This window comes from Alexandromys fortis, unplaced genomic scaffold (genome assembly GCF_014885135.2).
Source record: "Alexandromys fortis isolate MF-2015 unplaced genomic scaffold, M_Fortis_MF-2015_v1.1 scaffold_84, whole genome shotgun sequence".
Classification (NCBI taxonomy): Eukaryota; Metazoa; Chordata; class Mammalia; order Rodentia; family Cricetidae; genus Alexandromys; species Alexandromys fortis.
In genome coordinates this window covers 6126213-6142085 of record NW_026068017.1, presented here as the reverse complement: position 1 = coordinate 6142085, position 15873 = coordinate 6126213, and the positions used below count along the sequence as shown (strand labels likewise).

Sequence of the window (15873 nt, the reverse complement as noted above, 5' to 3'; positions counted from 1 at the left end):
TATGAATGTGTGTGTGTGTGGTGTGTGTGTGTGTGTGTATGTGTGTAATGTGGCTATAAAGCTATTCTACACACATCAAAGGGGAGATCCCAGGTTGCATGGTGGGGGAGAAAACACCTGCTTTGTATGAATATTCCATCTCGCTTCTTTGAATGTTTCTCAAAAGCATCTCTCCTTTTCCTCCCTCCTGAAAGGACTTGCCTTGGCCTGCTCAGTACAACTTCCCCACCTGCCACCTATTGGGATGGATGCCATCTAGTGACAAAGTGTGGTAAACCTGTCTTTGAGAGCGCTGCCTGGTTTCTAGGGTTACCAAGAGCACAGAACACAGGGGCTCGGGCCTGTCCAGCAGGGAAGAACAGATGGAGGGACACAGCACAAATGCCACTGCCCGTTTTCATCTGGACGTCTCCAGTGCTGCTCCACACGTAATGAGGAGGCCGCCCGTGGTCTTCCGAAGGAAGCCACACAGGCTCTTCCGGCTCTCCTTCCCTTCCTGCTTTCAGGCTTATTGAGTTTCTTATGTAAAGTTCCACTTTTCCTGGAGCTCCTAATTGCCTTTCCTTTCCCCGTCCTAAAAACACTGGGTTTAGTTTTTGTTTTATTCTTCAGACCTAACTAGAAGACAGGTTTCTTGGGAAACTCCACACTCGTCCCAGCCCTTTAGACTGGGCCACCAAAGGGGCGGGGCCTAGCCTTACATTCCCACAGGATCTTCAACATCACTCCAGCAGTGGTCCATTCTAGGGGGACATGAGTGACGGCCCAAGGGCTTTGAGTCCCCTGGTTGGTGTGACTTTCTGCAGCCAGCTGAGCACACACGCCTCCCCACTCTGCCCATATGCAAACCTTGAGGCAGACTGCCTGTGTTTTGCTTCTCTGAGTCCCTGAGCTAAACACCAGTCCTCCGCAGTTTCTCTTTCCTATGACTAGACAAGAAACAGGCCCAGAAGTTCCCCCAAGTATATTTCTTATACGCAGCCCCTAACTTCTAATGCTTCTGTATGCAAACAAAGGTTTGTGAGAATGGGTGTGGTCTATGAAGCTAGATGGGAGAGCGTGAAGGGGGAACAGGAGAAGTTAGGAAAGCGGAGCAAGAAAGAGAGTGACTGCGGGGTGGGCAACTGAGAGGGAAAGAAGAGGGCAGATGGCAAAGACGGTAGAAAAAGAAACAACCAAAGAAAATTTTGTTTGAAAAATGTCATAATGAAATCTAATGATTTGTAAGCTAATATATATATTATTCTATGCTTCTGAACCTAACACCAAGGGCCCTCCTCAGTTCCGAAAGTAAGAGTGGAGTGGGCCATCCTGACACCCACCCAAACAGTCTTGGTCTTCAGTCAAAACCAGTGTCCTACAATTGTCCAAGGAAGCAACCCAGCTGTCCATCCAGAAATAAGCAGAAAGCTAGTTGTGCTATACTAAACACAAGGGAATATAATTCTGCCTTGCAAAGAGTCACGAGTTTTTGACATATACTTCACGCTGGAGTTTGAGGATGTCGCACTGTGTGAAATAAGCCAGACGCATAAGGATGGATAAATACTGCATATATTTCTAGGTGGCTTCTTGTAGAATTCCAAGATAGTAAGGACAACGGAGGCTGCCAGGAGTTGGGAGGAGAGGGAGTGTGAAATTGTTTAATAGTGGCAGAGCTTTGATTTTGGATTTTGCTGAGGGGAGTTCTGGAGATGGAAGTGAACTGGAGACAGCCATGTGACCATGCTTACTGCTACTGAACTCTACACTTAATGGTTAAGGTAGTAAAATTTTGTTGTGTGTATTTTCCACCAATTTAGAAAATGGACCAATGTCCCCTGCACATATTCATCCTAGGGAAGACAGAAAGGCCCACTCTGAACTTCACAGAAGATTATCTCGGGCCACAATGCTTACATAAATGCTGTATGCTGGAATAAACTCGGGTTCCCCAGGGGACCGTGAACAAGCTGTGTCAGGACACCAGATGGCGGGGCTGGGGGATGGAGACTGTGATGCAGTAGAGAGGAGGGGGGTCCTTGCTCATGCTGGCACTAGGAACTTCATTCCATCATGGACAGGGCGAGGTGGCTGCGGGTATTGACCCTCCTCCCCATCTGCCTGGCTCTCGCCTTCTCCCTCACAGCCTTGGGCAGCAGCCATTGGTGTGAAGGGATCCGTCGGATGACAAAACCACTGTGCCAGGACCCCCTGGGGGGAGTGAACTGCATTCAGGTCAGCCAGGCCAGCAACAGCACTGTCAGGGAACACGATGACAGCCAAACTGTCCAGTACATCTGGGAGACAGGCGACGACAAGTTCCTCCTGCTCGGGTTCCATGCAGGGCTCTGGCAGTCCTGTGAGGAAAGCCTCAACAGCACAGGTGAGTGCACCTTTGTGTCCCCAGGTCAACGGGTGCAGGGTGGCCCTGAGAAGCTCCAGAGCCAGCTTGCCTGGGGCTGAATCTTGTGTATGCCATGGACTGACCACACGACTTTAAACAAGTTTTTTACCTCTGAGCCTCAATTTTCTCAGCTATAAAACAGGAACCCAGAGGTGCTTAGCTCCTAAAGACAGCACGGAGATGAAGTGAGTAGATTCGTGGGAAGTGCCTGCAACGGTGCCTGACACACAGTTTAGGAAGCTCAAGTGTTCACCCACTTGCCACTGTCTGTGGGCTTCTCAAGAATCAAAGGTGGCCCCACCGACCCCTAAGCTGCATCCCTAAGGTTTCTTTCTCACTTTCAACATTGTTGTTGTTACTTCAGATGGGGTCTAACATTGTAACCTTGGCTGGCCTGGAATATAGACCAGGCTGACCTCAAACTCACAGAGATGTGTGTGTGTGTGTGTGTGTGTGTGTACTCTCTCTAGAGTTACAGGCAGTCTTGTGACACCTGACTTGCTTGAAAACCAAACCCAAGTCCTCTGCAAGAACAACAAGCGCTCTTCAATGCTGAACCTCTCTTGCTCTTCTAAGGACTCTTGGAACAAGGGTTTTCATTAGGAAAAAAAAAAAAAAAAAACAAGGGCTGGAGAGATGGCTCAGCTTTTACAGGCTAGAAGAAAAATAGAAATTATCCCATAGCGTCATCAAGGCACCTACCAGATCTCTCACAATCACAATCACTGCCCATAACAAGTTGGACCTTGACCTCAAGCAGTCCTTGAAACAGCCCTACTCAGTAATCGTTCCCTCAGCTCAGAAGCAGGAACTGGGCCTCAGAAAATCAGCACAGGCTTGTAAGCCTTCTCTCAAGCTCGTCCTTTCCTGATTGGAGGAGGTTTATCAAGTAAACGGTGAGGGAAGATGAGAAAGCAGATGGAGGGGAGGGTTAGGACATAGAGCATAGTTTCCAGAAAGTGTTTTTACCTCATGAAGAACAGAAGAGGGACAAATCTCGACCTATTTAGTTGATGTTAGACATGCTCAGGACTGAATTGCTCCTCTGCTTTCAAAGCAAAGGCCCCAAAGTGAAGGGGTCACCATAGCAGCCCCCACTGATGTTCTGACCTCAGACTCACTATGTTTCTTGTATAGATGTTTATTTTACCATCTTGTGGCAGGTCAAAAATTATTCTTGCAGCTAAGTAGACTGCAATGAGGAACAGTACTCTGAGATACAGCCACCTCCAACCCCATCCAAGTAGACTGCCATTGACTGAGTTTTCTGTTCTGCCTGGTTCCCGCAGTCATTAAGACCCAAAGAAATCACACAGAGGTCTACATTAGTTATAAACTGATTGGCCTAGTATCTCAGGCTTCTTATTAACTCTTACAACTTATATTAGCCCATTATTCTTATCTGTGTTAGCCACATGGCTCGGCACCTTATTTGGCGGGGCAGTCACATCTTGCTTCTTCTGTAGCTGGGACAGGACTGCAGAATAAGCTTTCTTCTTCCCAGAATTCTCCTGTTCTCATCACCCTACCTCTACTTCCTGCCTGATTGTCCCACCTAGACTTCCTGCCTGGCTACTGGCCAATCAGCGTTTATTTAAAATATAATTGACAGAATACAGACCATTGTCCCACAGCAGACTGCTGATGAGTGAGTAAATGTCCCACCTTAGCCTCCAGGCTAAGCGTCCTTTGCTCTGAGTGTGATGCAGGCACAGCAGTGGTATCTGGTGCTGAGACTACTAAGGCTAAAAGCTTCCAAATCCTCTTCTCTCTGTACTACTATCATATAAAGTCCACTCTCTCAGACTCCCCCCACCGACATACACATAGTTACATTTGTGTATGGATCCTGCATCCTCTGGGATCACCAAGATAGTCCTATATTTTAGCTTAGGGGACTGTAGACACCACATCAATAAGAAAATGACTTAAGAACTTCTGTTACCAAGTCTGTCTCCCTTCCTGAAAATAACTTCATCTATCCCCAGCTTTGTAGAATGGCATGAATCAGACTGGCCCTGGGAGTGTGTAAACATCCAGGCACCAGACCCCAGGCACTCTAACTAGAAGCCTGTTCTTGTTTGTTTGTTTGTTTGGTTGGTTGGTTGGTTGGCTGGGTAAGTTTTCTGTTGTTGTTTGTTTTAGCTAAGGTATTATTTATGAACAAGTAAAAGTCACACATTTTGAAAGGCTTATAAGAAAAACATTTTCTGTCCCTTCCTTCAGGGGAAACTGTTCTTATATGAAGGACAAAAGTGGGTATTTTCATTTTACATTGACTATTGACTTAGTGTGATAATAAATAAAATTTATCATTCTCCGTGAGGATACCCCACATAACATCACTGCTTTATTGAAATCAATAAACCAGCAATCCTGACTAGATGGTGCTCGTTCTGTCAGCAGAAAGGGTGTTCTGACTACAGTTACTGTTGGTAGAGATTTTTACAGTTTTCCTGGTTTCTAATCGCCGTTTCTCTTCCCACTCTCATATTGTTAGCACCTCTGTTCCCCTCAACTCTGTTCTCTCTAGAGTATATTTCTAATTAACTTCCCTAGTGACAATGTACATGCCATGCGAGAGACTCGCACTCCAAGACCCAGGAAAGTCTTCTGGATAGAAGGCAGTTGGAATGTCATGGAGTATATTCATCCAACAAGCATTTCCGTGTTTGGCACAGGGCTAGGGGGACTAACAGAGAGGGATCCCCAGTGCTGAAAGGTAAAAGCTACCAGAAAATATCTAAGGTTAAAATAAAAGCAAAATAATGGAGTGATAATGGTTAATATGGAGGCTTGTTCATGATGGGAATGAACCATATATTTACTTGGATATAGACAAAGCTTCATAAAGGAGATAGGCTTTGCACTGAGCCACGACATTTTAGTTTAGGTGCACATATGTTTGTATGTGCATGTTGAGGGGGGAGCTGTGTGTGTGTACATATATGTGGAGACCACAACCTCAGGTGTCATCCTTGGGAACGATACCTGCCTTGAGACAGGCTCTCCCCTTGGCCCGGATCTCACTAAATAAGCAAGAACAGCCGGACAGCATTGCACCTAGGGATTCTCCTGCCCCACTTCCCAGCATTGGGATTACAAGGTGACATCACCATGCCTGGCATTTTCTCTTGGGTTCTGAGGATTAAACTCAGACCCTCGTGTTTTTGAGGCAAGCAGTTTATCAAGCAAACTGTCCTCCCCAAGCCCCATATTTTAATAGACAGAGAACAGGAGTCAGGGTGTTCTGGGCAGAGAGAAAGGAATAAGCTGAATTTAAAGCAGCCACACCAGGCATTTCCGCTAGAGCAGGGCAACGAACAGGAGGAAGACTCAGGACAGACTGGAGCTCACATGGCCTGTCCACATCCCTAGGGCAGTTATCCCCCTTATATATCAGGAGAAACTGGCATTGTGTTGGCATCGGCATGCTATTTGTGATGTCAGAGGGAGGAGGGCCTTCGGTGGAGGATGAGCTGGGAGTTGTCTTCCTTGTAGCTTTCCCTGTGAGAAAAACTGCCTTGGCTGGATGTAAGGAAAGGGAGAAAATGAACTTCAAGGAGCCCAGAAACATATATACAGCTGACCATCTGCATGCCCTGCGGTGTGTGTTCTTTTGTCACAGCAACACTAGGCTGCTATTGGTATAAATTATCCTAAGATTTTGGATAAAAAGCCGTTAGCCAGCTTATGTGTATGTGTGTGTCGGGGGGAAGATCTTCTTCCTAAAATGGGACCTGGGGGCAACATTAAGAGACCATATGAGGCTCTTTGAACCCCTTCCTCTAGAAGAACCCCCCTCGGCATTCCTGTCAACCCAGTTGGCATTCCTACATCCTCCAGGACACACACTGAATTTTGAAGAAGACTAATGTTGGCGAGTCACACATAGTCCTGCGTAGAAATTAAGGGTGTGTTCCTGGTCCCTTCCCAGCTTTGCACACCTCGGTTCTGTGTTCATGATGTGAGGAACCTTCAACAAGGACCCCACAGGATCGTCCTAACTCAGCCCACAGACTTGTTCTCTGCAGAAAATAAACAGCCTAAATACTCAGGACTGGAAATTATCACATATTATATTTTCTTCTTGAAAACTCACTGTGTACATCAGCATGTAAAAATAATCTCTGGGAAGTTCCACAATAAAAAAAAAAACCTGAGTAATATATCCCAGCGTTTCCCAGAATTCATCAACCACAGAAGACGTTTGTATACTTACATCTATTTTTTATCTATGTGAGAATTATAGTGAGAAACTGTGCCGTAGACGTGTATGCACCCCACTGAAGACTGCAGAGCAAGAGGCTGATGAACTTGGACCCCACACTCTTCACTCTGACTTTTGTTACCCCATAATCTAATAACTACCAGAATGCTTTTGCCCATTTCTCTAAACCTCCTCTGTTCACATTTTCTACTCGTCCTGGTAGAAGAAAGTTATGGTTTCTAAGCATTACTTTTATTACAATAGAAAGAAGACACATGCCAGAAATTTTTTCACTGTCTGAAGACACATCATCTAAGTACCTAAAGCAAAAAGTTTAGTGTTTAGTTTTGACTTGATAGGAATTTATTAAGATCAGACTTTAGAGGGTAAGTCAAAGCTAGGTAGGCCAGGTGTGGTGGTACTTGCCTTTAATCCCAGCATTTGGGAGGCAGGTGGATCTCTGTGAGTTAGAGGTCAGCCTGGTCTACAAAGTGAGTTCCAAAACAGCCAGGGCTACACACATAAATCCTGTCTTGGAAAACAAAACAAAAGAAACTACGTATTAGAAGTTACAAATGCAAATAGCTCAAAAGGTGGCACCAGCAGTGAATGAAGATTTTGGGATTGACAGTGACCTTGAACTTTATGCCTTGGCCAAGGGGTCATCCCTTAGAGTTCAGCCCAGCACTGGGATCAGGTCCTCTTGAGAACTCAGTACAAAAAGATCCTTTGCTTTTGTGAGGGGAGATAGTTGGAGTTTTCTCTCTCCCAATTAAAAAATCTGTTTAGAGCTTTACACAGGCCAACAAAGCCATGTTTGCTAAGAAGTATAGAGCATAGCACCCAGTCACTGACTACATGGGCTAGCATCACAAGCACCTGTGGGATTAGGGGCATAAGAAAGAGAGGGTAAGAACAGAAACGAATAAGAAGTAGTACAAATAGTAGAGAGGCTTGAGAGGGGGTGGAATGGCCTCATTGCACAGGCAATAAGGATTCTGGTCCCAAGATGTTCCTAACCAAGTGCAGACAAGGGACTTGGGGGTAAGCCAACACCCCAGCTTTGCACCATGGGACCTGACAGAGGAAAGCTTCCCTCTCTGAACCAGCTGTCTCCCGGCAAGAGGGCCCTTGAGAGCTTTGAAAAGGGAGTCTAAGCCTCTCTCTCCACATCCTGAAATGCAGGTTTGCTAAGAAAGTGCCTGGTAGAGGCGAGCCTCACATGCTCTTTTCCTTAGGTAAATCTCCACATCAATGGTATGTGCTTGAGTAGGCCCTGAGCTGGTCTGCTGAACTTAGAGCACGCAGACAGGGTCATGTGGGTAGCCCTGGGGCCTTGGTTCAGGGGCAGAATAGCAGAGCCAAGCGCCCAGGACTTGTATGCATTTTCCTACGGCTGGTTTGCCATGCCTCTTGGCCGCCCAAGCCCTGCCAAGCTATGTAACACCCGCCTCTCTGGCTTCGTGGGATTTGTAAAGATTTTTCTTCTTAATCCCACTGGCTTTGTTCAGAAGGAACACCGTTTCTGGGGATTCACATTAATCAAGGGGTCACTCGGGTCTAGCTCTCTGGGCCCAGCTAAACTTGCCCTTGTAAGCTATTGGGAATTCTCTTAATCTGTTCAGCTGGCCTTCTGGGGCTCTGTGCCCTGCCCCTGCCTGGCTTCTGGCTTCCCCTGCCTCTGCCCCTGCCCCTGGCCAGCTCCTGGCTTCTCTTGCCTCTGCCTCAACTCCTGCCCTGTCCCTGCCCTGCTCCTACCTTCCCATGCCCCTGTTCCTGCCCCTGCCCAGCTCCTGGCTTTCCCAGCCCCTGCTCTGCTCCTGGCTTCCCTTGCCTCTACCCCTGCCCCTGGCTTTCCCTGCCCCTGTTCCTGCCCCTGCCCTGCTCCTAGCTTCCCCTGCCCCTGCTCTACTCCTGGCTTCTCTTCCATTACTTCTGGAAAAGGCTGTCCTCAGACCTAGGACATTCACTCCTTCCATGTGCTTGGGATGAGGTTTGAGGGTGTCCCCCAAACGTTCATCTGCTGATCCTGTCCCCGTGCAGTGATTTAAGGCAGTAGGATTTTTCGGAGGCGGGACTAGTGAGAAACAATTAGATCATGGGTGCTATGCTCTTTGTCCTGAGATCCTGGTTAATTCCTGAGAGGGTGAATTCCTCTTGCCTCCTGTCATACAGTGGCTGTTCCCTCTTGTGCTCACCCCCACTAGAAGGCCAGGCCCTCATCAGAGCCAAGCAGAAGCTGGTCTCTTTCTCTTAAAAGTCCAGAATTGTGAGCTACAAAATACTTACTTTCTTTGTAAAATATCCAGGCTTCAGTCCTGTGTTATATAGTAGAAAACAGACTCATACACGCCTCCAGGCATTAGGCAGAGAGATTGCAAGGAGTGATGTGGGAAAACATACCAGTCCTCAGGTAGGAAAGCTCCACTTGCTTTCCTTCCTTCCTTCCTTCCTTCCTTCCTTCCTTCCTTCCTTCCTTCCTTCCTTCCTTCCTTCCCTCCTTCCTTCCTCTCTTTCCAGTACTAGGAATTAAACCCAGGGCCTTGTGAATGCTAGGCAAATGCTCTACTGAGCCACACCCACAGGCCTGAAACCCCCACTTTCAACCCCTTACTCTACCAACTTTGTAACTTACTTTGAGCATGACTTTCAGATCTGTAAAACAGAGATCCTTGTCCTGGCCTCTGTCGATAATTAAGCATGAAAATGCATGCGGCAATCTGTAGCGTGTTTTCACAACTGTTTTACTATACACACTTTGCTCAGACCCAGTTTGAGGTAAAGAAAGCAAGGCTCAGTGAAGTCTGGAAACTTCCTGTGGAGGTAGAGAAAGCCACGGAAGCTGCATCTCGGGGACTGAACTGTCACATGCTGCCCATGGTCTTTTGCTGCTCTCACTGCCGACCTCCCTTTGCCCCCTCTTCCTCTGCCTGTCCCCCTTCCTCACTTTTCCTCCTCAGCTCCACTTGGCTCTGTTTTTACCCTCCCACCACTAGAGCCGCTTTGCCCCACCCTAACCCTTCAGCCACGAGGCCTCATTTCTAGTTTCTGCTTTAGTAAAAGCAGGATGATCCTTTCCACCTGGACATGCATACTTCCGGGTAACATGCTTGAATCGGCCTGGGAAATATATACGGTATTTGTCTTTCTGGACTTGGGTTACCACTCGTGAACATCATTTTTCCATTTTCTTCCAATTTTCTGCAAATTCGTTTTTCTTTACAGCTGACTAGAGTCGTATCAACATAGCACATTTCTGGTCTCCGTTTGTCTGTCTGTGTTTGGCTGAGTTCTCCTTGTCTTCCAGGCGAGCGATGCAGATGCTTCCTGGGGGTGGTGCCCGCCGAGGCACAAGGTAAGCATTGTGCTTTCAGCCAGGGTCCCTCACCATTGTTTTCTTGGATATGGGGAAAGGATGAGATGGTTGGCTATGGTTTTCCCCACGAAGTCAACCCAGGCTCCATTTGTGTGCCTTATAACCCCGCCATGTGCTGCAAGGTGGTGGTCAGCTTCTCAGGGGGACAGAAGACTGATTGGTGGAGTCTGCAGCTTCCCGAACCATAAATATTCCCATGGTGGCCAATCTCAAGCTCTGCGGGTAAAGAAAGGCAGAGTGGGGTAGACACGAGCTCTGGAATACCTCGCCTTGCGTGTGCTTTCTTCTCTCCACCTCCCGTTGAGTTTGTGCTTGCTCTCTGGGTATCTGCTCTCCCAGAGGGAACACAGCCTTTATGAAGCTGCAGAGAGGATCATGTTAGTCTTAGGTGTCCCTCTGTCCCATCACCTGGCTGGCCTTGTCCGTAGTAAGACTTTTACAAATTTCGATTTCCCTTCTGTCTCCTCCTGCCCATTCTGCACCCCACATCCAACACAGCTCCAGCTGCGATCCCAGTGAGGGTATACACGCAGCTCGGGTACACACGCAGCTCGGATGGAAATAAGAGATGTTGGCAGAACTGGAACCTACCCAAGGCTCTTAAATGTTCAGACCCTTCTGCCCTCATATTTAAGTTTGTGTATCTTCTTTATTTTTGATTTGAGTGTTGGGGGTGTGTATGAATCTGCATGCCTCTTCTGCAGAGGCCAGAAGAGGAGTGGGGATCCCCCTGGAGCTGGAGCTGCAGGTGATTGGGAATCACCAGACTCAGGCGCTGATACCTGAATGCCAGTCCTCTACAAGAGCAGCAGGTGCTCTCAGTGACAGAGCCATCTCGCCAGCCCTTGTGCGTTTTCTGTAAAGACCAGAGACAATGTCTCCATTGTAATAAAATATACTGACTCTTAAGCTGGGAAGTGAATATTCTCAGAGTATCTTGCGAACCTCCACCAGGGTTTTGCTTATGTTTCCCTTCCCCTCCCATCTGTGGGCAATCTTTATATCATCCTTGAGGCCCTAGTATCCCCTTGACTGATCAACTCTCCAAGACTCAACAAAGGTGCCTTTGGTTTTCACATTGAAGGCTTGCTGTCTTGCCTCGCTCCGGCTTACTTGTGTCCACAGGGAGTACTTAAGCTGGAAACTTGGTCCTCAGGGTAGAACTACTGAGAGGTAATGAGGAACCTTCAAAAGTGGAGACCAAGGGAGGCTTAGGTCTTTGGGCTGCTGCTCAGAAGGAATCGATCCTTTTCAACCCTGAGTTAGTTCCCATGAGAGAGTGTTAGAAGAGAATAAGTCTGGCCTCTCCCGGCCTCTCCTGTCCCTCTGACTTCATGTTAGCCTGGATTTCTCCTTTTCATCTATGGTCCCACTGTGATGCCAAGCTCATGGTGCAAGATAGCTAAGGAAGTTTTACAAGAACTGTTTGGGACTTTACAGCACCCAAAACTGGGAGCTGAAGAGAACCTTTTGCTTACAAAATGCCTAGCCTCCCGTCTTTTATTCTAAGAACAGAAAGTGTCTTAGTGATAAAACCGAGGGACCAAACCTTGCAGTTACGGATTCTGAATGGCCAGCATTTCTGTCCTTTCTGTTTATAGGTGTGTTGTGGCTCTCCATTGGGGCTGAAGTCTTGGATATCTTCCTGATACTGGCAGGTGTCATCTTCCTGGGCTGCAGTGTGAGTCACTGCCATTCTGAATGCAACTGGCTCAAGGTGGATGCCTCAGTGGCCATCCTCATGGTGCTGGCAGGTATTTCCTAGCAGGGGCAGTCTTCCCCAGCCCACTCCAGAGAGATGGGATGCTTCAAGCCCGAGAATAGGCTGCCTGGTTCCTTCCAATCACTGGCCAGCTCAGAAAAATAGCTGGTCTTCTAGATAAGTCACTGGACTGATTCCATCGGGTGCAATAGTGTTGAAAAGAAAGAAAAAAAAAAAGATGTGCACAGGTGGAGAGAAAGATGCACCCATTTGTGTCACAGGCAGGGAGGAGGACGCACTGGTACTGGGAACAGCAATGATCTCGCTTAGCAGAGGGGTTAGGTTTGAATCCACAGAGGAATCCTCCTGAGTTCAGACCTCTGGTACACGATGCTTGTATATGAGTAAGTATTACTAAATAACTCAAGGAGAGTTACTTCATTTCAGCAAGTTGGCTGTCATAGCTAAGCTCTGGTGAAGACAAAATAGGAGTGTATCTACTATATACATTCCAATATCTTCAAAATTATTACCAACCTTTGGTATACATGTTCCACAAAGAACTCTTTCATTTTTTTTAATGCTACCTCTGTTCTCTGAGCAACTTAATTTAGCCTTCTAAGGTCCTTAAAGTTAATGTCTTCACCAAATAGAACCCTGAACATATGGCTTCCTTCCAGCCTCCAGGCAGACACACAAAGTTCTGTTAATGTATAGCAATCCAACTGTGCATCACTCCTGTGTTTGATGAACGTAGCACATCTTGCCCAGGGATTAGCACCAGTAAGTAGAAAGATAAAATCCGATTGCTAGATCTTCCATAGCAAAGAGCAGGGCCATGGACTTGTGTCGATTCCTGCTCAGGTCCTGGCATCTACTATGTTCTTCTGGGTTGTGATTAGGCCTGTTTCTGGTGTCTTTTAGTTTCTACTGTGGGAATGAGATATCAAAGGGATAGTTTAAGTGTAGGCACTGAACAGGGATCTGTGGATGGTAGAGTGCTCCCAGCATCCAACACAGGCAGGGTAGAGCAGATTTTCCCCTGTGTTGTGTTCTAAACTGTAGCTCACAGAGTTTTACGTACACAGGACTCCTGGGCATGGTGGCCCACATGATGTATACAACTAGTTTTCAAATCACTGTGAACCTGGGACCAGAAGATTGGCGACCTCAGACGTGGGACTATGGCTGGTCCTATTGGTAAGTGGCTTGGTTACCCTGCTCAAGTTCTGGTAGAGCAGGAGAGATGAACATAGATTTTTGTAGGAAAATAGACATTGTCATAGGACTGGTATCTGCCACTCTTGTGACTCGGTTGGTAGTATAACCTTTCCATAATCCAGTTTTCTCAGTGGTAAAATGAAATCACCTACCTTGACTTTTTAAGAGTTTTTGTGATTTATTTTCTTGAGTTTTTATTTGATTTTATTTTGTGTGCATTGGTGTTTTACCTGTGTGTATGTCTGTGTGAGGGCATTCATTTAGAGCTGAGCGCTCCAAAGTCTCTCACTCTCTGCCCATTGTCAGCTGTGGGTCTCTATGTTACCATCTACTCCAGCTTCTTTGACCAGGGTTGATTGATTCTCTGATCTGTGGGTGTAGCAGTATGTCACTGGAAGTCATTTGGTTGCTGTGTTCCTTTCATAAAGTAGTAGTAGTAGTAATAGGTTCCTCCCTAGGGCCCACGACCTAACTAGTCTCAGGTTCTTTCCACTTTAGCAGTATCAGGTATGGATTCCATCTTAAAGAGGGGACCTTAAATCCAATTTTTAAAAAGTGGCTGTGCTTGATCATCTGGCCAAAAAACAAAAACAACGCCCCCCCCCCAATGTCCACAAGGCTGTCGAAGAGCCTTTGCCCTTGGAATTTTTAAGGCACTCTTCTGTTTCCTTCCTGCCTGTGTCGTTGCTTTCGAGGGGTCGGCACCATTCTGACTTGCAGTCTAGGGCTTTCTGGGTGTTCCTCCCATCGAGCTGCTTGTCTTGTATCCCACACTTCAGGGAACTTTTCCTGTGTTACTTCTTTTGCTATTTCTTCTCCATGGTTCTTCTATTCTCTCAGAACTCTTCCTAGTTGGGTCACTGCTGTTCATTACCCAAGGTCTTTTTCTTTCCTTATCTAGCTTCTTCCTCTTTTTGTTTTACTTTCAAGGGGGGTGGGGGTTTCTTCCACTTGTTTTTCTAACCTTAATTCTGAGGTCAGGTGTGAGAAAAGAGTGAAGCAGCCTTTGCTCCCCAGCTACCTGGTCATAAAAGCCCTGTTTTCAGATCAGCCTTCCCCTCTGTCTCCCACACATCCTCCTGTCTTGGGGTCTGGGCTCTCTGTGCCTATGCCTTCAGGAACCAACCCTGTGCTCTCAGAGGCACAGGGGCGTGAGATCGTGTCTGTGGCGTGGAAGACGTCTGAGGTCAGACTTTTGCCTGATGTCCTAGTGAATGTGTGTGTATGTGTGTGTGTCCTCTCAAGGACTCAGTGGGGTTATGCAATGGACTTCCTCCTTCTTCTGGCAACTCTTCCCCCTAAATACTGTGCTGCTCCTGTCTTCTATGGATGGGCCACTCCTCTCACACACGCCTGCCATCCCTTCCCGGCTCCTTTCTACTGTTGCTCTGAAGCTGACCCTCGGGGAGGTTGTGGGGAGTGCAATGAGCGCCTGATGTCATTCTTCCCTGTGAACTCTGCACTCTCCTACCTTGCCCTTTTCCAGGAAATGCAGAATTTTATAATTTGCTCCAACAATAAATCCTCCCAGTAAAGGGAAATCTCCCAGCTTAACTCGAAGAGGTACCTAAAGGCACAAAACAGCATCCCCATGCACAACAGTAGTGTCTGCTATCCCCAAGTGGGTGGCCAACCCCAGGGCAGCCCTGGGATCCCACTTCAGGCCTCTGCTAACTGTGCCTTCTGTTGCAGCCTTGCCTGGGGATCGTTCGCCCTCTGTATGGCTGTGTCAGTGGCGACCATGAGCAGATACACCGTCACCCAGGCAGAGAAGCCAAAGGCACAGAAAGGCGGTCCATACCCTCAGCACAACATCCCACAGCCTGAAGCTTCACAGCAGGTTTGGCAAACAGGAGCTGCTCCTCGCCCTGTGGGACAAGTCTTCGTGAATGTTCTTGGACGCCCTCCCCCAGCTAGAGGAGGCAAAGTGTCCATGTGCTAGCCAGTTATGCAGGGCAAATAAGCCAGGCACTCGTTACCCGGTGAATATCTCTGGAGTGGGGTTCAGAAGACGATGGTACAGATAAACCTTCCAGTACTCATCTCTGGATTCAGCCTCTCACGCCTCCTGCAATGCCAGCATCTTTAGAGGAGATAATGTTACAGAAAGTATCAACTATTGCTACACTAGTGTAAAGTCAAGTCCTAGGCATCCCTGACTCTGGTCTAATAAGTCTCCCAAAGGAAAAGAGGACAAAGGAAAAGAGTCCCCAACCCTTACTGCAGATGCGGAATCTGTTACCCACACAGATTTAATGGCAGACAAACCTAGAATATTTTTCTCTAGTTGACACAGAAAATATATGGACATATTACGCTTTCTAATTTTCATGGAGAAGATAGACATTTTAAAATAAAATTTGTTGCCTGAAAATATTCTTCACCGGGTATGGGGACACGGGCTTTTAATCTCAGAGCTCAGGGGGACCTCGGAGAGTTCCAAAACAGCTAGGGCTATGTAATAAAAGGATTCAGCCTCAAAACAAATTCATAATGTCTACTTACAATGAAGCCAGTTTGAAAGGATGGTGAAGTGACAGGAAGAAATGGAATGGCATCTTATCACAGTGAAGTGGAACAAATGTTTGGATTGTCCTGCTTAAGTTAAGTCACCAGGCATTCTTGAGTCTAAAAATAAACCCTGCCAAGCCCGCAGGCCTTGTGGGAGGTGGCGCTGTGCTCAGGACTCCCTGGTGTGTTCAGTTACGACCCTGCATCAATCTAGTTCCTGTTTTAAACTGGCATGGGATTAGGCCACAGGTTGTAGAAGGACCATAGATGGCCAAATTCCAAGAACCTTACATTTGTTCTAGCTCAGAATCATTTAAAAGAAATCACATTTACTTGCCTATGTGTTTATCATGTGTGTGTGAGAGAGAGATGGGGGGAGCCCCCACACTCACACACGCATGCACATAGACCAGAGTTCAAGGGTGGAGGTCAAAAGACAACATGCAGAGTTGGTTCTCTCCTTCCAC

General features: G+C 47.1%; 1 protein-coding gene across 1 annotated transcript; it reads left to right on the top strand.

Annotated features, from left to right (window-relative positions):
- The first annotated feature begins 2055 nt into the window (after positions 1-2055).
- Gsg1l2 (GSG1 like 2) lies at positions 2056-14890 on the top strand. The gene is made up of 5 exons (XM_050162465.1): positions 2056-2365; positions 9904-9951; positions 11574-11726; positions 12763-12874; positions 14588-14890. Exons 1-5 carry the CDS (start codon positions 2056-2058, stop codon positions 14835-14837), a joined length of 873 nt encoding a protein of 290 aa, XP_050018422.1. The 3' UTR covers positions 14838-14890.
- Positions 14891-15873: the final 983 nt, after the last annotated feature.

What these genes read in the sequence shown, in the direction of transcription:
- Gsg1l2 (XM_050162465.1), top strand. Translation starts at nt 2,056, where the DNA reads ATGGACAGGGCGAGGTGGCTGCGGGTATTGACCCTCCTCCCCATCTGC. An exon ending in GGAAAGCCTCAACAGCACAG is followed by an intron (nt 2,366 to 9,903) that starts GTGAGTGCACCT and finishes CTTGTCTTCCAG; the next exon opens with GCGAGCGATGCAGATGCTTC. An exon ending in GACTATGGCTGGTCCTATTG is followed by an intron (nt 12,875 to 14,587) that starts GTAAGTGGCTTG and finishes CTTCTGTTGCAG; the next exon opens with CCTTGCCTGGGGATCGTTCG.